The sequence below is a fragment of the Peromyscus maniculatus genome, chromosome 8 (genome assembly GCF_049852395.1).
Source record: "Peromyscus maniculatus bairdii isolate BWxNUB_F1_BW_parent chromosome 8, HU_Pman_BW_mat_3.1, whole genome shotgun sequence".
NCBI classification, from domain to species: domain Eukaryota; kingdom Metazoa; phylum Chordata; class Mammalia; order Rodentia; family Cricetidae; genus Peromyscus; species Peromyscus maniculatus.
In genome coordinates this window covers 68,059,819-68,083,077 of record NC_134859.1, presented here as the reverse complement: position 1 = coordinate 68,083,077, position 23,259 = coordinate 68,059,819, and the positions used below count along the sequence as shown (strand labels likewise).

The window sequence follows — 23,259 nt, the reverse complement described above, 5'->3', positions numbered from 1 at the left end:
GATCAGCTGCCTCATGCTCTTGTTGCTGCAGATAATTGTGCTCCTGCCATAGTGCCCACCACAGTGGATTGGACCTTCAAACTCTGAGCTGCAATAGACCCTTCCCTCCTTCAGGTGGCTTTTGTCGGGTAGTATATCATTGAAGCCTTCACCCAAGCCGGTTGCCCAGGTCGCCTGGCTCCCCGTGCTTTCCCCTGTCTGCAGTGTCTGTGTGGTCTGGGTTGCAGGACAGAGAAGTAAGGTCAGGGTGGAGCCTACCACAGGCAGTTGCAATGGGTCACGGGAGAAACTTGGAACAAGTGCGCGTTCCATCATGGTGGAGGGCTCCAGAAGAGTGAGAGACTGAGGACCATGGAGCTGGGACCTTGTTGAGAGGAGCAGGATTCCCAGGCTGAGCACAGGTATAGTGGGGGACTCCAGCAGAGGGATTGGCTCAGTGCGTGCGTGCGTGCGTGCGTGCGTGCGTGCGTGTGTGTGTGTGTGTGTGTGTGTGTAGTTGAGACCTTGCTGATAGGAGCAAGAATCCTAAGGCCAGAATGGAACATCTAGATTTCAGTAATCACCAGGCATGTCCAAGAGTCCTTTTTTAAGGAAGAAAGCCCCATCTCACAAACAGTTCTCCCACAACTGCCATCTTTAACCCACCCTAGCTGAATGGGATTTCCCACAAAAACCACAACTGAGTAGTAATAAGAGATGCATGGATTTTATGAATGTCCAAACCAATTCACTTTCATTTAATACTACACACCGTACATCCCCAATAACAATATCCTCCTGGAAATATGAACACACTTCCACAATGGTGATCTTTACCAGGTAAGATGGGGAGAAGACCACAAGAAGACTTAATTAATCAGGACTCACAGAGAGACAGGAATCTCCTCAAAGCTTTATATCTTAAAAATGATATGTAAGGAAAAGTTATAGTAAAATATTTGATTATATATAATGAGTATATACTAATAAATGACATTTTGGCATAGCATGGTGGCATATGACTTTAATCCCAGAACTTGGAAGGCAGAGGCAGGTAGATCTCTGTGAGTTCGAGGTCAGCCTGGCCTGCATATTGAGTTCTATGTCAGTCAGAATGATGCAGTGAGATACTGTCTCAAACAAACAAGCAAAAAAGAACTGATAGCCATGAAAAAATACACTTTCAAACTCCAATTATTTAAATATAACATGTTTTAAAATGTGAATATTTTAATTAGTTTGTATTAATTGTGCAAAACAATGGATTGTATCATGACATTTCCCCACATGTCTATAAGGTGCTTTGATCATATTTACCCATCGATTATCCTCAATATCCCCATCCTGTTCCATCCCATTTCTCAATAATCTGACATCTACTTGCATGCCCCCCTTTTAAGATTTTGCATATTCAAGAAATTACACAACCTCTTCAAGTCTGGCTTATTTCACTGAACATAATGACTTCCAGTTCCATCCATAACTAAATGAAGCCAAGTCCTTGGGGAATGGTGCTGAGTTGACCTTGGAGCACGTCTTAGGAATGGAGAATGAATGAAGCATTTCTTAGTCTCTGGGTGAGTCTCAAAAGAGGGGATTGTTTACGGTTTTGGAGTTTGAAGGATTTGGTCCAGGTGCTGTGTGGCATCCTGGACCCACTTCTTCTTGGGGTCAGCACAGATCTCTTTGCCCAACTTGGTCTTGAAGCTGTAGAAGAGAGCAAACAGAGAATGGGAAACAATGAAAATTTTCCCCTTTTCTCCTCAAACCACTCCAGATTATTTGCTATGGGGTGCAGAGGTCACTGTGGTACAAAATAATCATCAGAGGAAGGATGGGACTCCAGACTTGGCTTCCTTTCATCTGAAAGAACTAATATGGCCAGGAGCCAGCTCCCATGCAGAGAGCTGGGAATAAATGCCTTTTGCTCTGTGAAAGCTCATGGATTAGGTTACAGATGTCAAGCTGTCTGATTCATTAATCAAGACAGCTCTTGACTGTGTGCCTTGGAAATGAGTTTGGGGCTAGAGGTTTGTGTGTGTCATGGTGGGGGTGGGGGTTGTCTACTCACAGTATGGCTTTCAGGGTGCATCTGCTGTTGGAGATTCTTTTGTAGCTCTTCAGTAGTGATTTGGGGATCTTCTTACTGGTCATAACAAAGCAGCAGGTAGATGGGATAGAGCCTAAGTTTGGGGAGAAGAGAATGGACAGGAAGAATGAGCCATCTGTGATCCGTGGGTATTTTCAGACAGGACTTGGTAGGAAGAAAGTTAGGAGGAGATAAAAGTGCATCATGGAGCAGGGGAGGTAAAATCATGAAGCCCTGTACCTTTGACGTGGTACACTCCCCTCCCCCATGGTCCTCTCCAAAGTGGGGACCCACCATCTCAGACAAGGTGTAATGGACATTGTATTGGTAAACTGTGATAAATTGCTGAGCTCTCTGAGAAACTGGCTCCGGAAGCAGGTTTACCCCCTCCCCGCATTTCAGACCTAAGCATGTTTATGTCAAGTTTTCCCCAAGACTTGTCTGGTGAGGGGATGAGTGTCTAACTCTGTGACAGAGAGGCAAGAACAGCAGAACAGACCACGAGGAACAGTAGTGTGCCCAGAGAACAACTAGAAGGGAAACTCACTGACAGGACTTGGAGAAGTACTTGGTGGGGGACTCCAGATGACTGCCTCAGGGGCTTTCTCAGCCAGTTTCTGCTGGTTTTCAGCCCCCAATTTGATAATGTTACCTTTATCTTGTAATTTTCTCTCTAGGGAGGGGCATTTCTACTGGGCGTTTTGAGCACTGGATCTGGTGGTTCTCTCTCTCTCTCTCTCTCTCTCTCTCTCTCTCTCTCTCTCTCTCTCTCTCTGTGTGTGTGTGTGTGACTTTTATTTTTACTATTACTTTGACCTGGTATGTATTTAAGAAATACACTCACCCATTGAAAACTTCAAGTGTTGCTACACAGACCACTCCCCAGGCGATACGAATATAATTGGCATTGTCAGTCAGCAGGATCTAATAGCGGCCATTTCCGTTTTAAAGGAGTGACTCTCATTCATTTTAAAGGAGGCATGGACAATGAGAACCAGTGGCGGAGGGAGTAACAATGTGTCCATAGACACCTGGCTTTCGTCTGTCTACCACTGAAACAAGGGAATGACCATCTTCTGTACCTAGAACTGTAATTTCAGGGTTAACATGTAAAGATTTTTGTTTCTCTGTGAACATTTCCTTTGGCCTTTTCTTGTTTACAGAGTGTTCACTGATCAAGGTCATTGATTTCCCTGAAGCCCCTGGCCACAGTGCTAGGACTTTCTCAAGATGGTAAGACCAGAAGGAAGAAAAATTAAAAAAAAAAAAAAAAATCAAGTGGTAAGACAGTTTGTCTGCAAACAGCAGAAACAGACAGACAGCATCCCAAACCAAAAAAAACAAAAAAACAAAAAAAAAAAAACTTGGTAGCTTAGTAATATGTATGGTCAAGCAATGTTAATTTGCTACACAGTAACATGTATATAATTTGCCTTCTACTATTATTTTTTACAGAAACTAATTTTTAAAGTAACTAGATGAAAGAGAGGGCTTTATAGAATGTAAATATGATATTTTGTCTTTTATTAAATAGGTAAATTAAAAAAGTAAAGATGGATTTTGGGTGCTAAGACAAAATAAAAAAGCTTAAATTCAAGTCACAGGAGGTATGAGTGAATTGTACAAGGTGCATGGAGAATGGGATTTAAAGATCCTGTAAGTCTGATGACTGAAAGTTATTAAAATTCCTACAAGTATTGATCTGCTCATGGCAACATTTACAAAAACTCATTCAAAAACCAAAAATGCATGTTTAATCAAGGTAATTTGTACCTTTGATAACTTTATTAGTCTGGTTCATACTTGGGAAAACTATGTTTAAGCAAAAATCAGGATTTCCTTAAAATTCTCTTTCTCTAAGCTTTATTTACGTGTTACACAAAAGTTAACAACATAGGAATGGTAAGGCTGCCCTCCTGGGTGTCTGGCAACCACAGCTTGGAGGCCTACATCATGCTGGAGAAGAGGGCCAGAAGTTAGAAGCAATATTTGTCTGTGGCCTCCAAGGTCACCAGAACCTGGATATTGGGATCCCTCTAAGCCACCAGTCCTCTTGATTGGAGAGGCCATGGAATCTCCAGAGACTGGAGGTAAGCAGTGTGCACCCTGCAGGAAGGGGAGTCTCCAGAACCCCACATGTTTCCTATGCTTCTGAAGGAAGCCGTATGGACAGCAGGCTCTGACCCCTGGCTAGATAGAGCACAGTGACTGGAAACAAACAAAGTCGTGGAGCCGAGGGGCTTCTCCCAGCACCCAAGAGTAATGGCGAAGGAGGATCCTGTGACTTAAAAAGAAGTTTGTCTGTGGTTAACCACGTGGTCTTATACAGCCATCATAAATGGTAGTATAACCACAATGGAGCCAGCCTTCCACAAGACCAGCTTGGGCCAGTCTGAAAGGGGTAATCTGTCAAATTCCGTAAAGTTACTAACTGGTTTCACCTGTCCGATGTTAAGTCCTGTGTTCCATAAGACATCCAAAGCTACAAAAGAAGAACGGCAAGCCAGCTGAAGACTTACACTTTCTCTTTAAAAAACACCCCTGACTCCAGATAAACATCTCTGCATACCAGGTATGTGTTTATTTGTCTGCAAAGCCATTCTTAAACACTCCCTGCCTCCTTAAATGGCTAAACAGGTGTGTTTCTTCCATAAATCATTCAGAAGACATCAGACCCTTCACTATTTTAATTCTACTTAGTTCTTTGGTCCTTTATTTATGATTGATGTCATCCAGATTCTAAGCCCTAAAACTTCAAATAATATAGACAAAAGCTGCTAACTCCTGACCACCATTCTTGCCTCCTTCTACTCAGGGCTGCTGGGTCACCCAGAAGAGTGCCATACAGTCATCCCACAGTGTATTAAATCAATCCACCTTATTTGTCCCCAAATCACAGAGATAGCAGTGCCATATAAAAGCATGCAAGAAATGTAAGGGCTGAAAACACTGTACATTATATTGCTCAATTGTTATGTGTTGTTTGAGCTCACTAGAAGCTGTCTATCTTATAGAGTTTTTAAGGATCTCCTTGCTTGGGATGGGCTAGCCGCCCTGCTCCCAAACTCTGAGACAGGAGAGGTGGAAAGATCAGACCCAAGATAAAAATATTATGTCCTTAAGAACAGTTAAAAGATAAATTGTTGCCAACAGAGGTTATTATTGTTTCTCCTCTGATACAAAAGTACTTGCCACGGGAAAGAGAAGCCAGATGTTCAGCCATGGGAAGCTCATCCATGGAAGAACGTGCAAAAGGGGAAGTCTCTGTTCCGACCTCCCAGTCAGTTTCAGATGGACGTTATAAGCCTCCAACTTAGCAGTGTACTTTCTGTTAGTACTTGCTCTTTGGTTTGGAAGCCTCACCTGAGGGACCCTATCTGTTGGGAACCCCAAATGAGTGTCTTAAAGGGGCTTCCCTAGTCAATTTCTGCTGAAGGTTTTGAATACTAGAGTTGATATTTTGCTCTCTCTCTCTCTCTCTCTCTCCATCTATTCTTTTACTTTGCCTTGATATATACTTAATAAACTCACTCATTTAAAACCCCAAACATGGCCATCAAAGATCATTCTCTCCTGGCCGGAACACAGGGGTACAGAAAAGGCCCATCACTCTGATGCTTAAGAGAAGTGCACAGTGATGTGATAGTCTCAGAACCAGTCATCATATACTCTCCATTGTCTGTTCTCTGGGCACATGTGGGCTTTCACTGTTGGCCACTTGTGTTGCCTGGAGGCATTAATCAGTGTGTTCAGCAAAAGAGAAGATGAACTGGCATGTGATACTTCTGAGTGTGCAAGTGTTGCCCATGGAGCCCATGAGCACTCCTCCTCTGCTCCCATAACCAGTCTGCAAACCCGAGTATATAGTACAGAAGCCGAGCACATGCATTATGATTATTTGCTATGGACCCTTGATTTGATTAATACTAGCTGTTACTGCAGCATGCATTAATTCACACCCAGTAAAAGTAAGTCATCCAAAGATAGGAAAAAGGGCTAAGACACAAATACCTACAGCACGGTCCTAAACAGTCAAGATGAACCCTTTTGAGCAGTGTCTCAGGACCCCCTCCCTTTTTTCCCACTGTCACTATCTTAAAATCCTGCAGAAACTCTTCCCCCAAAATAGATCCTTCCACATCATCACCACTATCCAAATGCTCACTGTGCCATACCCAGACACGGTGAGGGGAGCTGACTGTGGATGTATTTGGCAACTGCTGCAAAGATCATGTCAGAGAGAGAGAGAGAGAGAGAGAGAGAGAGAGAGAGAGAGAGAGAGAGAGAGAGAGAGAGAAGGGAATGTGGACCAATGTCAGTTCTGGCTGTTTGACTGATTGGGGTTCCTTGTCCCATCTTTGAGTTGCAGAGTTAGCAGTGAATCTCTGAAGAGTCCTGTCATCTGGATTAAGAAATGTCTGGCTTCCCTCAAAGAAAGGAAGGGACTTACCTGGGTGAGCCAGCACCTGGGAAGTGAAGCTGGTGGCCACAAGCAGCAGGCACAGAAGCCCTGTGGAGATCTGCATGGTGGAGGGAGACAGCTGGAAGTTGCTGCGTTGATCTCAGCCTCTCTGCTCTGCTGGCTATTCTGTCTACCTTTATAAGGAGCAGAGTGGGTGGAAGCTTCCAGAGAAGACTTCGCCTGCACAAGGTCATGAAGGAGGGGTCTTGAGCAGTGGAGCACAGGCCAGCTCCTGGAAAGACAGCAAGACAGAAGAAACAAATCCATGGGTGTGACTTGGCATCTGCCTGGGGATGGGAGTGAAAAGGAAGATTATGTGATTATGAAATGTAATTTACCATTATGCAGCATGACAAAAGCCAGAGAATGACGTGGGGAAACCAGTGGGTTTTAAGTGTCCTCTGCGGTCTCTGTGTTTACCTGGTGGCCTGAAGGAATTTGGAGGCCCAGAAGGTCCCCACAATGTGCCTGCTCAGATGCAGAAAGAGTTTAGTGTCATAGCTCTGAACATTGCTGCATGTCTGTGACTCAGAAAACAGGACATGATAGTCATGCTTGCCCTTGTTATGTATAATCCAGTGGCCAGACAATCTTAGTGCCCAGGAACTTAGCATCATGGAAGGCAGCAAATGTAGGGACAGCTAGGATCACACTTGGCTTGAGCCACACACACACACACACACACACACACACACACACACACACACATACACAAACACACACAGACAGAAACACACACATACACAAACACACAGACAGACAGACAGACACACACACACACACACACACACACATACACACACATACCCCAATTAAATGGTTAGCAACTCAGGACCACCACCTGTACCAAGCTATGTACCCATCCTTCTCCAAAGAAAGCAACTAGTTCCTCTGCCCTGATAATTCCTGCCAATTCCTTAGCATCCCCCTAGAATGAACATTTAGGGAAAACTCTCTACCTTCAGATGCATGATTCGGTCGGTGTGCATATGATAAAAACTAGATACATTGAAGGGAAGGATTATGGACAGCAAGCAAAGGCTTACATAAACATAACCTAAGCCTGCCAATCAAAACAGAAAGTACCCAAAGCCCCTGCACTGTCAGCCAACTCCACCTCCTGGGCCCTGAGAAGGAAAACCATGTGGAACCCTTGAGACTCTGGAGCAGTCTTGCGGATAGCCCAGGGCTGACTTGAAGCACTTCTGTGCTGTAGCTGCCCTGGGCCTTGTCTATTTTGTGCTTTTGTACAAAACCTCTTGCTCCTCTTCCTTACCGTGAGTACAGTACTGTGAGAACCATAAAACTCTTGATCCAGACACTGGCCACCAATGACAAAGAACTTTAAGCAAAATAATAAGCTAATGTCTACTGACCTTGACTCCCCACCACATACACACACAAAAGCAGGACCCTTAAAATCTTTATTTCAATAAAAAACACCTTAAGTGAATTTAATTCACTTCTAGAGCACTAATTGAAAATTACTGTTCTAGAAGATGGTAGATTAAAACGCAGGGAAAAGACAGGGCTGAGTAAATATCTTAAATATCAAAAACCAAAATACCAACTGATAACAATCTTCTGTGATTGCCTGGTATCCTCAGGCAAACCGCCTCCAATACTCAGGTAAGTAGAAACATCAGGAAGACAAAGACAGAAAGATACCTCTAGGCACCTCACACAAAAATACCATTTCAGAAAATTTTATACAGATTTAACATGGGCAATGATAGTCACTTGCTCAATATGTCACTTCCAGTGAAATCACCAAAAAGAACATCACTTGATTGTAATCATTTTGATAAATTAAATGGTAAGTCTTTGATTGCTGTCCAAGGGCCTCTGAAAATATAAAAGAAAATATTATTAGCTGCAAAGAACATCTTGACATTCATTCCATTTCTCATTGAGGGTTCACTGTTAGCAATTTAAAAAGTGACAGGTGACTCAAACAGTTAAACTAGGATAATTGATGGTAAGAAACAAGAGTTAGGCACTCATTTGGAAGCCACAGAAAAACATTTAAAATAAAGATTAACAAGTTTTCATGACTATCAAGAACCATGTATCATTCATAAGTGAGAAAGTTGACAGAATTACTACAGAAAATGCTTACAGGAAAAAAAACCCAAACACATTGTAGATCAGTATAAATTTTTAATCTAGTGATATTTTCTTCTTATGAAAAATGCTAAATTTTGGTTACTATATTAGTCAGTGTTCTATTACTATGAGGAGACATTATCACCATGGCATCTCTTATAAAAGAAAGTATTTAATTGGGGCTGGCTTACAGTTTCAGAGGTTTAGGCCATTATTGGCATGTTTGGGAAACATAGTGGAATGCAGACAGACATGGTGCCGGGGAGGTAGCTGAGAGTTCTACATCTGGATCTGCAAGCATTCTGCAGGCATCAGGGAGAACGAGACACCGAACCTGGTTTGAGCTTTTGAAACTCTAAAGTACCCCCAGTAGCACACCTCCTTCACACCTACCCCAACCAGGCCACACCTCCTAATCCTTCTCAAGTCGTGACACTCCCTGATGACTAGGCATTTGTATATATGAGTCTGGGGGGGGGGGCATTCTTATTCAAACCACCGCAGTGACCAAAACAAAAGAAAGCCCGTTTTATAATAAAGCATTTTTTCTTTCTCCTTTGAGAATTTTATACATGCATACAATGGGTTTTGATTATACCCACTCCCTACTTCCACCCTTGACCTTGGGGTTTTTTGGTTTTTTTTCAGCATTTTAAAACTCTTGGCTTAGCTACTAAAGCCCTTTTCAAATCAGATCAAAACAAACTCCTATATATCAAAATATATGGTCCTGGAGCAGATCTGTGTGTAACAGAACAGGTGCCTGGTGTCTTCACACTGTAAGAAATCAAGGGACACATAGAAAGCCTTCTAGTTTATCCTCATCCCCTGGACACATGGCAGACAAGGTGTTTAATGGCTTCAACACATCACAGACAAGGAACACACGAACCACTTACATTCGTCTATGCAAAACGCTAGGCACCCACGTAGGAGCGGCGGGGAGGAGAGGTAATGCTTTCAATATGGCAGCTGCAGTAAATTACTGGGTTGAAAGCTAGTACGGGGCGCCACGTGGTTGGCTCCTGGCTCTTCTGGGGCTGCCCCAGGTCATATTGCCTGATCTGTAACGGTTACATGGGAAGATGTGTTAAGAAAGACTTGGGTTAGAAAAAGGAAGTACTCTGGTGACTTCTGACCTATAAGAGTCATCTGCAATTAGTTAGCAATGACTTAAAAGGGGGCCAAATGGAAGCCAACACACTTGATCTTTCCTGTTGTTTTTTTGTTTTGGTTTTGGTTTGGTTTGGGTTTGGGTTTTGAGACAGTTTCTCTGTGTAGTTTTGGTGCCTGTCCTGGATCTTGAGCTGTAGACCAAGCTGGCCTCAAACTCACAATCTGGCTCTGCCTCTGGAGTGCTGGGATTAAAGGCATGTGCCACCACCGCCCGGCCTTTCCTGTTCCTTGCTGCTCAGTTCCAGGTGACCTAGCGTAATGGGGACAGTGGACCCAGGATGCCTGAAATGCTACGACTCTGTTACTGATAAGCTTCATATTATGGATGCCTTATCTCCCTCTACGAGGCTGAGATCGGAAGGATAATCAAGCCTACCTCAAAGGGTTCCTAGATTAAACTCATTAATATAGAGAGTACTTGAAAGAATGAGCATCTTTCGGCAGGTTCTCAGCACCTGGCTGTTAAGGATCTATCATTAGAAAGTGGATTTTGTTGGCCAAGGAGTTCTAGAAAGAGACTGTCTGGATAGACAACGTCCCCCGCTTGCCTCTCAGATTTCCCACTGTTTCCAAGGAAGACAGCATCCCCTAGAGATGGATGTAGAAATTCCTGTGTTGCACATGGGGGAGCCCTGGCATTCCAGAAACTGAGTCAGTGTGAGATATTTTGAAAATTCCTGACCTCAGGGGTGCCTGGATGATGTCATTATAAGATTAAACACACTTAGCAGGAATAATTTGATAATTCATTTGGGAGTATAGAGTAACTTTTTTTTCTACTTTTCTCACCAGGCTCCAGATTTTGATAGCAATCCAGAAACCACAATGGGAGTAAGTGAAATAAATATTGAGATATCGAAGATCAGCAGCTCTTCTGTCCAACTGCCTGGCTGTTTCTGGCAAATGAGAGGGGTAAGAAGTGGGGCTCCCCTGGTCTCTCCAGCAGTCACCAGGAAAGGACACCTCAGTCACCTGTGATGTGGGTCTGAGTCTGGTGAACTGATGGAGGAGGGGTTTGCTCAGAGGACAGGCTTTAGGTCCCCCAGTAGGAAAACACAATCTTAGATTCTTCAGTGTTCCTCTGAGGAGTGCAGAGAAGAGCAGGGAAAGATCCCTGGAAGCGGGGCTCCGGGCTTTGATTTTCTCAGCTCCACATTGTGTCTACTGTGTCCAAGTTGTGGGGTGGGGCAGGTTTCAGCTCAGCAGCAGAAAATGTGCCTAGTGCACATGGGGCTGGATTTAAGCTCTAAGAAACAAAAGAAAGCAAGATTGTAGTCAGTCCTGCAAGAGTCTTGAAAGAAATCCAGAGATGTGTTTTATTTCATCCCTTTCTTTAAAAGAAGAGAGAGGAGTCGGGGAGGGGCAAGGGAAAGAATTGTGAGCTGGGCCTGGACCAGAGATGAAAGGCTCTTTTATCCACTTTAGGGAACACCTGTCTCTTGACTCCTTTCTTATATTGTGACCTCTACTGCACTATGATGCTTGCCTGTGTGTGCTGGTTAGTTTTATTGTCAACTCGGTAGACTCTAGAGCCACCTGGGAAGAAGGAATCCCAACTAACAAACTGTCTATGTTGGCTTGGCCTGTGGTCATGTCTTTGAGGAATTATCTTGAGTGATAATTGATGTAGGAGAGCTCCGCCCACTGTGGGTGGTGTCTCCCTGTATAAGGGGTCCTGTGTAACACGAATTTTAAAAGGTCTTATTAATAAAACAAACCCATGGCCAGGTATTGGGGTGAATGCTGAAAGATCAGAGAAACAGAACCAGCCACAGCTAACCTCACCTCGCCAATTCCTCAGCTGATCCTGTTTCCTCAGACTGGAAGCCTCTGTGTCCTCATCCGAATGGATCTCAGCTGAACTGCTGCCCGAAAGCCTAAAAGCTTAACTGGCTCTAGTTCCTGGTCCTCACGCCTTATATACCTTTCTGCTTCCTGCCATCACTTCCTGGGATTAAAGGCGTGTGTCACCATGCCTGGGTGTTTCCAGTGTGGCTTTAAACTAACAGAGATCTGAATGGATCTCTGCCTCCAGAAGGCTAGGATTAAAGGTGTGTGTGCCACCATTTTCTGGCCTCTATGTCTATCTAGTGGCTGTTCTATTCTCTGATCCCAGATAAGTTTATTAGGATGCACAATATATTGGGGAACACAATATCACCACAGTCCTGAGCTGTATAAGAAAGCTAGCAGAATGAGCAAGAAAGAGAATCAGTAACCAACATTCCTCCATGGATTCTGCTTCAGTTCCTGTCTGAGTTTCTGAACTGGATTCCCTCAAGGATGGGTTGTAACCCAGAAGTATAAGCCTATGTAAATATTCTCTGCCTTAAGCGGTTTTTGTTGTTGTTGTTGTTGTTTTGTTTTTTTGTCATGATGTTTACCATAGCAACAGAACATTTGGGTTAACCTTGTAAAAAACAGGGCCAAAGAAGGACCTCTGTTCCCAAGAGTCTCTGAGGCCATGCAGAAAGTTTTCTGCTTTTTTTTTTTAAAGAAAATGAGCCCAACATCAAGTCTAACAAAGATTCCCTAGATACAAAAACCAAAAAAAAAAAACCCCAAAAAACAAACAAACAAACAAACAAACAAACAAAACCCCAAAGTCTAACATTGTATCTAGGGAATAGAAAGCTATTACAACATTAACATGCAAAGTCTACACCAACCCAGGCAGCAGGTTTTCTAATTATGAACACTTTTAAAAGAGGAAAGTAGGGACTTCAAGAAATCAAATAATTTTCCTCTTCTGTGAAACCATTTATGAAAGGGAGGCCCTTTCCAAGGATTGGCTTGACTAAAACATGAACTTATTTCTTTAAAAAAATATTTATTTGTGTGTGTGTGTGTGTGTGTGTGTGTGTGTGTGTGTTTGTATGAGTGTGCTGTGTGCACTTGTGGGTCTATGGAGGTGTCCTTCTCTCTCACTCTTCATCTATTCCTTTGAGGCAGAGTCTCTCCTTGAACACAAGGTCCGTGTTTTCTCTGCTGTCATGTCCCAATGATCCTCTTGTCTCTGCAACACCCCATCTTGAAGCTGGGGCTACAGGCACTGAGGGGGATACATGACTTGTTATTCCAGTGTTGGGATCCAAGTTCCTGTTCTCAGGATTGTGCAGCAATTGATCGTAACCTCTTAGCCATCTCGCCAGCCCCGAATGTTTTATTTGAAATGCTTTTTGTTTCATGATTTCACATAACTCTTTGTGGCTATCAACTCTACTCTTGGACAAAGGTGGGACCCTGAGGTGCACAGTAGCTAGATTCCTGAACCCTTGGGTCGCAGTCATACTGGCCAGTCCTCCAGTAACAACTGTACCAATCTCTGCCTGATCTCAACAACACCTGCTTGTGGCTGCATTGCAGCCAGGTGATGCTCTATCAGCTTATTTTCTCCAAAATAGTGCTTCAGAGATTTAGGACAAATGAAACCCACCGCAGCCACCTGGAACTGATGGCCTCTACGTTTCCTGAGACACAGCTTACAGAGCCAGGCATGGAAGCAACTTGCATCATTTCTGCCTGCATGCCATGGACCTTGACTCCTCATGAGACTCTGGTGTGTCCGTAGACTAATGAATTAAGAGGGGCCCATGAATGTCTGTTCAGGAGTGCATTTCTATCAGTCTGTCCTGCCCTCACGTCCCACAGGCAGAACATAGCTGTAGTAGCCATTTTTTTCTCATTGATGATACAAAATGCCCGATAATAAACAACTGGTTTGTTTTGGATCACAGTGTGAGGGCTTAATCCATCATGGCGGCCAAGCCATGGTGGAAGGAACATAAGGCAATTGATCACATTGTGTCTGCGGTCAGCAAGTAGAGAGAGATGAACCCTGGTGCTCAGTTCACTTTCTTCCTTTTATTCAGTCCAGAACACCCAACCCATGCAATGGTACCACCCACATTTTGGGTGAGCCTTCCTATCTCAGTTAACCTAATCTAGCAGTTTTCTCACAGACACATAGAAGTTTGCCTTTTCTGTGGATCTAGCCCCTGTTGAGCTAACAATTAACATCAACCATCTCCACAATTAACCCATCCCTAAGAGAGATGGCTCAATTTCTATAGTGACACAGCATCATCTTAAGTGTGCAGGGTCCCTTGGTGATGGCTGATCCTCTCTGCCGGATGAGGATCTGGATCCACCTTGTCCAGTGCCCTGTGTGCCAAAGCGACAAGTCATCTGTACATAGTGTGTCAGGTTTTAGAAGGAAAGCATAGTGTATCCAGCTCCGTGATTGACAGGGCTCAGCAGCAAACCCGCAGCCCTTCAAGGCTTGGCTCTTCCCTCTGAGAATGCTCTTCTGTCTTTTTTTATCCTGACCTTTGGTTACCCTGGTGACATCCTTCATTTTCTTTTCTTCCCCTTGGCAGCTGTTGACTAGGGTGTTGACGATAGCCCCCGAAGAATCAGCCCACACTGTCCCTGTCAAGCTCTGGTGCTTTGGTTTTGCCTTTTAAAAGAAATTCTAGATTCACATATCTTCATTCAGGCAAGGGTCAACTTCTCCGCCCAACACTCACTCCCTGTTGGAATCTTTGTTGCTGATATTTTCATGTTTGTGTTTTGTTTATAAGTATCTAAGTGATGCTGATGTTAGTGTGAGAGCTAGTCATATTCTACACACCTCAATTTGTGGAGGCCCCGGGAGATGAGGCACAGTCTAATCCTTGAGTCACCATTGATAGGAGGCGAAATTTGAAGTATGTGATGTTAGTAGGGACTAGGTCTGAAAGTGGCTTACACAACTTGGTCCCTCACTCCATTGGTTAGCATTCCTTCACAAGGCCCTCGATGAATGTTATTCATCCCTGAGGTGCTCTGCAGCTTTGGGGTGCTCATGTGGAATTGGCAGTAGGTCAATGGGTCTGGGCTCACTCATGGTTTCATGGATAATTTAGTATGAGTTTGTCCATAACTTTGGAGGTTTCTCCTCTTGGTACTCAGCCAGTTCCTAAATGTATGTCTCATTTTCCACTTCTTAGTGAGACATTAGGTTTGCATAACAAAGCTATACTTTCTATCTGCTTCTTACCCTGTCACTTCATCCAGTAGAGGTTTTTCCATGAGAGAGTGGGAGAAGGAGAGAGAGAGACAGAGACAGAGGAAGAGAGATTTGTACCAACACATAGATTGCATTTTGTGCAGTAGAAATCTTGAATTTGTGAGCTGTATTCTCTTGCATGTAGCTCAAGGAGAGCCAGCTCTTTTCTAAACTGTTTTCCTTATAGCAATACAGATGCAGACAGAAGCAATCAGCACACTATCAACACATGATTTTGCAAAGTTGCCCTTTGGAGCTAAGATTTCTGTGGACAGGCCCTGACAGCTTTGGGCCTCTGGAACATGGGCCTCCATCTTTCCAACCTGAGGCATCAGCTTGTTCCACAGCAGAATGTCAGCACTCTGCTGAATGCTGTTTGTTACAGGTTTTTTATTTAATTTATTTTACTTTGGTGGGGGAGGGGGCAGGGTTTTGCTACATATCCCAATGCTGACCTTGAACTCACTGTGTAGCCCAACTGGCTGTGAACTTACAGCAATCCTGCTGCATCAGCCTCCTAAATGCTGGATTATAATTGTGCACCATCATTATTCACTGTTTTGGGTTTTTTGATGGTGGAACGTGATCATGGCAGCTGTCCATCTGTTAATCAGGGCCTTGACATAACAAATACTCATTTTCTCCCAGGTCACAGTTTGAAATAGAGTATGTGGCTCTCCTAAGCAATGACCAACAGCTTAGAGGCATGAACTTCTTCCACCAGAAATTGACCCCAGGGTACCTTGATCCTAGGGACACAAGGCTAGAAGTGTAGGTGTTTTTCAGGGACTTAAGTAGCTTATATCATTTCAATTCCAGTTAGTTGGCATTTAGATGCATGGCCACCAATTAAACACAATTTGTGCTAGAGATTGAGGAAGGGCCCATGGATGTAGGGTGGGTACTCACAGTCTCTGCCACTTTAGGACAAGAGGGGGATTTCAGTTAAATGACACCCTTCATGTCTAAACCAGAGATGACAGGAGAAGTCCTGAAATATAGAAAGGACACGAGGGACCCTCAAGTGTATCCTATGAATGATCCCCAGACCTGTAGGAGAACTCCCTAGAAGGCCAAAGGGACCATCTTCTCCACCCACCACTCCCAACTGGTATCTTTGGTGGTGGTACTCGGGCATCTGTGATGGATTATGTTTGTTATGTTTTTATTCTGAATGTGTAAGTGGTGCTAGTGCCAGTGTGAGGGCTGTGGAACTAGTGTACACACTCTCACTTATAGAGACCTGTCAGGTTAGGAACCACCCAAGACCACTAGGTACATTAGCGGTTACAACCCAGCTAATCTTTGGATTCCACTGACCTCCATGCCCAGCTTTGGATCCCCCCCTTTCTGGTCATAATTTGGGATTTCTCTCTAATTATTCATGTCTAAAGAAGACAAGGGAACCTGTGCACAGATGAAGATAAACAAGATTTTTTTTTTAATTCCTTACAATGAAGAGCGAGGCTGGTGGTGTATCTCACTAGGTGGGTAGAGTGCTTGCCTGGCATGCAGAAAGCCTTGGATGTGATCCTTAGCACTTCAAAAACTGTATATAGTGTCCATACCTATAATCCCACACTCTGAAGGTAGAGGTTGAAGGATCAGAATTCAAGATCATTCTTTGCTACATACTGAGTTTTAGGCCAATCTGGGCTACACAATACTTAGTTTAAAAAAAAACAGAAAGGAAAAAAAATCAATGAAACAAGCAAGCCAATAAAAGAGCAACAAAAGAAGAGAAAGAAGAAGAAAGAGAAGAAGAGGAGAAGAAGGTGCTAAGTTTGGCATAGGTATTGTGCACTGATTCTTTTGGCCTTGGCACAGGGTGTTCCTCCCCTCTGAACTGTACATCCACTGATGCTCTGATTAACAATGACCACAGGGCTTGTTGAATATCACTGTGGTATAATATGTATTCCGTCCCTTCCAACACCACTATACAAATGGCATGAAGATGATAATTTGGGTGAGGCTAGTCTGCCTCCTGGTGGCTCTTTTAGGATTTGCAGCATGGTTTGCTGCTGTGTTAAGATGAGGACTGATTGGCAACTGCAGGTGAGGAAGAAAGCTCTGTGAGATTTGGCTGGAGCTGTGGTGCATGGTCACTGGTGCATTGGCTGCTTGTCCTGAAGGTGCCGGCTCTCTCCTGACACCTTCTGTTTCTACTGGAAGCTTTAATAGAGGCTCAGTGTGAAGGCGCAGGGGGTCTGTCAGAATCTTGTACTAGGTGCGCGATCTCTACTTTCCCTGCCCCTTCTGACAGGCAGAGATAGAACTGTTGAAGACCCATGGCTCCCAGATGTGGAAGGGAATTTACAAGGTCATGTTGGTCCAGTATCTCCAGTCTCAAAGATGGAGATGTTTGCAATATTCTGGACTGGAGGGACTGTGGGATTGTGAGGAGACCAGACAGATAGAGTCTGGCGCAGTAAGAGACTGTGTGAAAAGCCACAGCTTTGGGAAGTGGAAAGGTGTCTGGTAAAGTGGTTAGGCTGATGTTAGAGGCAAAACTGGACCTGGTTTTGTCTGGCCTCAGCCTGCCTGGCTTTCCCAACTAAGCTCAGCTTAGAGTAAAAGACCCAGGGTTACCATCTACAATGCCTTCCCTCTGCACCCATGCCCTGCTTACCTACAACCCCTCCCTCTGCACCCATGCCTGCTCATCTACAACCCCTCCCTCTGCACCCATGCCCTGCTCACCTACAACCCCTCCCTCTGTACCCATGCCCTGCTCATCTATGACCCCCTCCCTCTGCACCCATGCCTGCTTATCTATGACCCCCTCCCTCTGCACCCATGCCTGCTCATCTACAACCCCCTCCCTCTGCACCCATGCCCTGCTCATCTACAACCTCCTCCCTCTGCACCCATGCCCTGCTCATCTATGACCCCCTCCCTCTGCACCCTTGCCCTGCTCATCTACAACCCCTCCCTCTGCACCCATGCCCTGCTCATCTATGACCCCCTCCCTCTGCACCCATGCCCTGCTCATCTATGACCCCCTCCCTCTGCACCCTTGCCCTGCTCATCTACAACCCCTCCCTCTGCACCCATGTCCTGCTCATCTACAACCCCTCCCTCTGCACCCATGCCCTGCTCATCTATGACCCCCTCCCTCTGCACCCATGCCCTGCTAATCTATGACCCCTCCCTCTGCACCCATGTCCTGCTCATCTATGACTCCCCCCCTCTGCACCCATGCCCTGCTCATCTACGACCCCCTCCCTCTGCACCCATGCCCTGCTCATCTATGACCCTCTCCCTCTGCACCCATGCCCTGCTCATCTACAACCCCTCCCTCTGCACCCATGTCCTGCTCATCTACAACCCCTCCCTCTGCACCCATGCCCTGCTCATCTATGACCCCCTCCCTCTGCACCCATGCCTGCTCATCTACAACCCCTCCCTCTGCACCCATGCCCTGCTCACCTACAACCCCTCCCTCTGTACCCATGCCCTGCTCATCTATGACCCCCTCCCTCTGCACCCATGCCTGCTCATCTATGACCCCCTCCCTCTGCACCCATGCCCTGCTCATCTATGACCGCCTCCCTCTGCACCCATGCCCTGCTCATCTACAACCCCTCCCTCTGCACCCATGTCCTGCTCATCTACAACCCCTCCCTCTGCACCCATGCCTGCTCATCTACAACCTCTCCCTCTGCACCCATGTCCTGCTCATCTACAACCCCTCCCTCTGCACCCATGCCTGCTCATCTACAACCCCCTCCCTCTACACCCATGCCCTGCTCATCTATAACCCCTCCCTCTGCACCCATGCCCTGCTCATCTATGACTCCCTCCCTCTGCACCCATGCCCTGCTCATCTACAACCCCTCTTCTGCACCCATTCCCTGCTCATCTACAACCCCCCCCTCTGCACCCATGTCCTGCTCATCTATGACCCCCTCCCTCTGCACCCATGTCCTGCTAATCTACAACCCCCTCCCTCTGCACCCATGCCCTGCTCACCTATAACCCCTCCCTCTGCACCCATGCCCTACACCTTGCCACCCTGCTCATGCCTCCAACTTTGCTTTGTTCCTTAAAAAACAGCAACAACATCAAAGATAGGATTTTATGCAAAAATATATTTTATATGGAAATTCAATAGTTATACATATAAAAATTCCACAGTATCATAACATTATGATTTCATCCTAAATACTTTTTTATAAAATCTTGGTGCTGATTCTTGCAAGGCCCCTTCACGATACTGATGCAAAGTAAATGGGGGAAAGCCTTCTGCAGGTAATACAACATTAAAGTGACAGGGTGTCCAGGGCTTTACATTCAAAACACATCCAAGTACATAGCAAATTAAATAAAATATTAATAATTAGAGATAATTCCTTAAACATGACAGTTTCACATTCCTAAAGACAGCTCCTGTCTCTTAGAGATACAATCAGTCCATCTCAGCACAGTCCTCAGAAAAAAACAAGGGTGCAGATTTTTTCGTTTCTTGTCTCCTGGGTTGATTTCTGTTCAGGCATGACTCTTCAAGGCTTTGGAGTCTGGGTTTTCTGGTCCAGGTACTTCATGGCATCTTGGACCCACTGCTGCTGGGCTTCAGCACAGACTTCTATACCCTTCTTGGTCTTGAAGCTGTGGGAAGAGTGCTCTGTTAAAGAATATGTAACTTGTTCAGTGAGTCCCTGCCTGGCGTATTATCCCAAATGATGGCATTACCCCAGGGAGGGAGGAAGAAGAAGGTAAGACAAAGGAAGGGCCTAATGGAAAGATGCAGTCCTCACTGGCCAAAGGTAAGCCCCGCCCCCTGCCCTGGCTCCTGGATGGAGAGGGAAGTCCTGAACTGGTGGCTCTGGAGAGAGTGGTGAGTTTCCGCTTTCCCATTGAAAGCTATCTGAGTTTGCGTTAGGGTCTCCATGCATTGAGTGTGCAGTCCTGTCCACTGCCTCTGGGGATGACTGCGCACTGAGGGATGAAGGCAGGTGGTGTGTACTCACATGACTGCTTCCCAGGGACAGTGACTACTGGTGATCTTCTTGTAGCTCTCGAGATTCTTCGTGGGGATCTTTCGTTTCTTGACATAGCAGCACGTGGATGAATTGATCCCATCTACAATGAAAGAACAAGAAAATGTTCTCCGTGGTGGATTCTAGGTCACTCAGGTATGATGAATGGGGTGGTAGGAAACAGCCAAGCAGGTAAGAAAAGACAAAAGGAGAAGTTGCCCACCCCTAGTATAGTATCTCTCCCTCTCTAGTATGGCCCCTCAATTCTCTCTCACTAGTATGGGTTATATGCCAGTCAACAGGGGCAAGACAAGCTGACGACAACTCTGGCTGTCACTAGAAAGCGTTAGGATAATGACCCAGTTCCTTAGAGTAAGAAGACCCTAGTTGTGACTCCCCGCTTTGGGATTAGAAAACTTTGTGTCTAGTTGTGAGCATCTTGTAGACAACAGCCCGTGCAGAGCCGCTGTTGCTGGAAGCTGGGCTGCCTGAAGCACACACTAGACCCTGGGGCTCTTCCCCTTCCCTCTTCTACCTGAGAACACACCCCACCCCAGGCCCCTATGATGCCACCGAGCCCCATCACTAGAGAAGCAGCAGAGCAGGAACTAGCTTGTTTCCCCAAATGAGTCCTGGAGGGACCAGATTCAAGTCCTAGCTCTGCCCTGGGCTGGCCTCCTTTCTATTGCCTTCCTTTGGCAAAGCCTGTAAGACGAGACTAGGGGTAACTTGCATTCTGTAATGGCTCATGAAAATGAAGAGAAGCGACAGCATGCTCCAGGGGGAAAGGAGGCAAGGCCATTCTTACCTGGCTGGGCCTGTATGTGGATGCTGAAGGCAGCCACTGTGAGCAGCAGGCACAGAAGTATGGCAGAGATCTGCATGGTGGAGAAAGTGAGAGTTGGCTTCAGTGAGAGCTGGCAGACTCTGAGCTGGCCTGGCCTCTGCTTTTCGGGCAGCTCCACCTCCTCTTTTATAGGCAGCAAATAGGGAGGGATCTTCATCTGGAATGAATCACAGGAGGGTGTGATTTGAGGCTGTCCAATTTCCATTGAATACCAGGAATGGGAGATGAGGTGGTGACTCTGTCCAGATAGAATGCTGTATTGTGAATTCTGGCTGTTCCTATCAGCTCAGATCCTATGAAAGGAATACTTTCTGTAGAATGAGGAAGGAAACAAAGATGACAATGTCACCACAGGATTCTCATTTCCTCTTTCAACCAACATCCTTAGGACCCCCAAGTCCAGAAACAGGCACTAAAATTTGGGCTGGATTTTAAAATGCACTCAAAGGACAGTTTGGGTAGCTTTTCAAATCTCAGAGGAAAGTGGAGTGATAAAAATGTTAGAAAAAAAAAGAATTTCCCAAATCCTTGTGTCTAATATAGTTTTCAAATATGCTTGGGTTTTGGATAGGAAGGTTGGCTGGACTCAGCTAGGCAGCACTGGCTTAGGATCCTTCGCATCTTTGTAGGTGGATGATGGTTGAGGCTGAGGATCATTCCAAAGCCTTCACTCCAAGTCCGGTACACTTAAACAGCTGTATGTTGGACCGGATGGTGTTCTTTGGTTGCTTCCTCTCCCCATTTCTCCGCATCCCACTGTGAAGACCATATGTTTTACAGGATGCTTTAAAGTCTCCAGGAGCATAAACAACACCTGTTAGAAAGGGAATGTAAAAGAACCTACAGACATGTTTTTAAAACCACTCTGCAGAACCAAGTCTGTAAGACAGTAGCAGAGAGACCACTTGGAAAGGGCAAGGGCCTGAGTTCCCTCCCCGGAAATACTGTCTGGAGGAATTATTGAATGACACAGCACACGGGCATCTTGGAATTTTGTGGTTTTCAAAATATCCCATTAGCTGTGAAAATGCCTTTTCTAAGTAAAAGAACACAGGGAAGTCAAGCTGAGTACAGCGGCATGTATCTTTAATCTCAGCCCTCAGCACATGAGAGGCTAGGCAGGAGGATTGTGAATCTGGGGCCAATCTACATTACAGAGTGAGACATTATGTCAAAAAGTCCAGAGTCTGGGGATGTAGAACATGCTAGGCGTGAGCACTTGCCCAGGACTCATAGCAAAGACAGAAACCTAAGCACTAATCAAGCAGCTATGTGAGAATCCAACTTTGGATTGAAAGAACACATTCACAGAGGATAGACAACTAGTTGGGAGTTATCATCCAACTAATAAAAAGAATTCCTACAACTCAGCAGCTAACCAACCGCCCCCCCCCAACACACACACAAACTAAATTGAAAAGGGGCAAAAAATATCAATGAATGTTCTTTAGGGAACGACAGACAACAAGTACAGAAAAAGACATTCCACATCACTAGTCACTGGAAGATTGTGTGAGGCCCTGAGTTCAATGTCAAGTCCTTATATGTAAATAAACAAGAATGAAAAGGAAAATCCAAATCAAAACCATCACCCATTATAGTACTTACATCAAAATAAGGGCTGGTCCTTATTAGCTCGGTGGTAGAGAATTGGCATAGCATTTACAAGACTCTGGGTTCCAATCTTCCTACTGTAAATAAAAATAGTGGGCAAAGAAGGAAAGGGAGAGTTATTTTGTGAGCATGTCATTTGGGTTTTACAAGGTGAAAATGGCCTAGGGGTCTGTGGTTCAATGATGTTAGGTATGTCAACATTAATTCCATAAACTATCCTGAAAGGTCGAAATTATGGTGAATTTTGTGGTTTGTCTTTCTGGCACTGTTTTAAAAGTTAAGTGGAAGAATGAATTCTTTAAAAAGTGAATTTTATAGTTCTCAGTAAAAACTGATGATTATTCTTAAAACAATGACTCATTGATCTGTACCCAACTCACTTGTATGCAACGGGACTAGGAATAAGGTATAATAGATGCTCACTAAGCAAAACTGGAAGAAACCCAAGCATTGAGGAAGGAGAGAGGGCTCTGTTGGTAAAGAGCATACAGTGCAAGCAGGAGAACCTGAGTTTGAGCCTCAGAACCCACCTCAAGGTTGAGCAAAGTGGTAAACACCTGAAATCCCCGTTTGGGGGAGGGAGAGACAAGAAGATCACCAGGGTCTTCTGGCTAGCCAGCCTGACCCAGTGAATGAGTTCTGGGTTCATTGAGAGACCCTGTTTCCAAAAAAAAATGTGGACAGTGCTTGAAGGACAATGTCTGGACTTTTGGCCTCCATGCAGATGTGCTCATGAAACCTAGCAATGAGAAACCATGCATAGTCGTTCCTATTATTCTAGATAGGTACCAGGAAAGATGCTCCAGGGACAAGGGCTTTGGTCTTGTTCTCAGAACGAACATTCCTGACCATGGCTTCGAGACCCATGGGCTTCTGGCTTGTCCCTTTGCACCCATTGGTCACACTTGGGGTGGAGCTGGCTAGATATGCCTTTCTTTAGCCGTCACTGCTCTA

The 23,259-nt window shown here is 45.1% G+C and overlaps 2 protein-coding genes across 2 annotated transcripts; both read right to left on the bottom strand.

Annotated features, from left to right (window-relative positions):
- Positions 1-687: 687 nt before the first annotated feature.
- Positions 688-6,762, bottom strand: LOC102919029 (eotaxin). Its single transcript, XM_006990062.4, has 3 exons — positions 6,519-6,762; positions 2,051-2,162; positions 688-1,686 (listed from the first exon to the last, which is right to left on the bottom strand). Exons 1-3 carry the CDS (start codon positions 6,592-6,594, stop codon positions 1,581-1,583), a joined length of 294 nt encoding a protein of 97 aa, XP_006990124.2. The 5' UTR covers positions 6,595-6,762; the 3' UTR covers positions 688-1,580.
- Positions 6,763-18,938: 12,176 nt separating this feature from the next.
- Positions 18,939-20,940, bottom strand: LOC107399306 (C-C motif chemokine 7-like). The gene is made up of 3 exons (XM_006990059.4): positions 20,653-20,940; positions 19,836-19,947; positions 18,939-19,473 (listed from the first exon to the last, which is right to left on the bottom strand). Exons 1-3 carry the CDS (start codon positions 20,894-20,896, stop codon positions 19,368-19,370), a joined length of 462 nt encoding a protein of 153 aa, XP_006990121.2. The 5' UTR covers positions 20,897-20,940; the 3' UTR covers positions 18,939-19,367.
- Between the last annotated feature and the right edge of the window lie 2,319 nt (positions 20,941-23,259).

Excerpts from the sequence above, each read along its gene's own strand:
- LOC102919029 (XM_006990062.4), bottom strand. The coding sequence starts at position 6,594 with ATGCAGATCTCCACAGGGCTTCTGTGCCTGCTGCTTGTGGCCACCAGC. Across the intron at positions 2,163-6,518 it reads CCAGGTGCTGGCTCACCCAG|GCTCTATCCCATCTACCTGC; the intron begins GTAAGTCCCTTC and ends CCCCAAACTTAG. Across the intron at positions 1,687-2,050 it reads TGCACCCTGAAAGCCATACT|CTTCAAGACCAAGTTGGGCA; the intron begins GTGAGTAGACAA and ends TCTCTTCTACAG.
- LOC107399306 (XM_006990059.4), bottom strand. The coding sequence starts at position 20,896 with ATGGAAATTGGACAGCCTCAAATCACACCCTCCTGTGATTCATTCCAG. Across the intron at positions 19,948-20,652 it reads CCACATACAGGCCCAGCCAG|ATGGGATCAATTCATCCACG; the intron begins GTAAGAATGGCC and ends CTTTCATTGTAG. Across the intron at positions 19,474-19,835 it reads TGTCCCTGGGAAGCAGTCAT|CTTCAAGACCAAGAAGGGTA; the intron begins GTGAGTACACAC and ends CTCTTCCCACAG.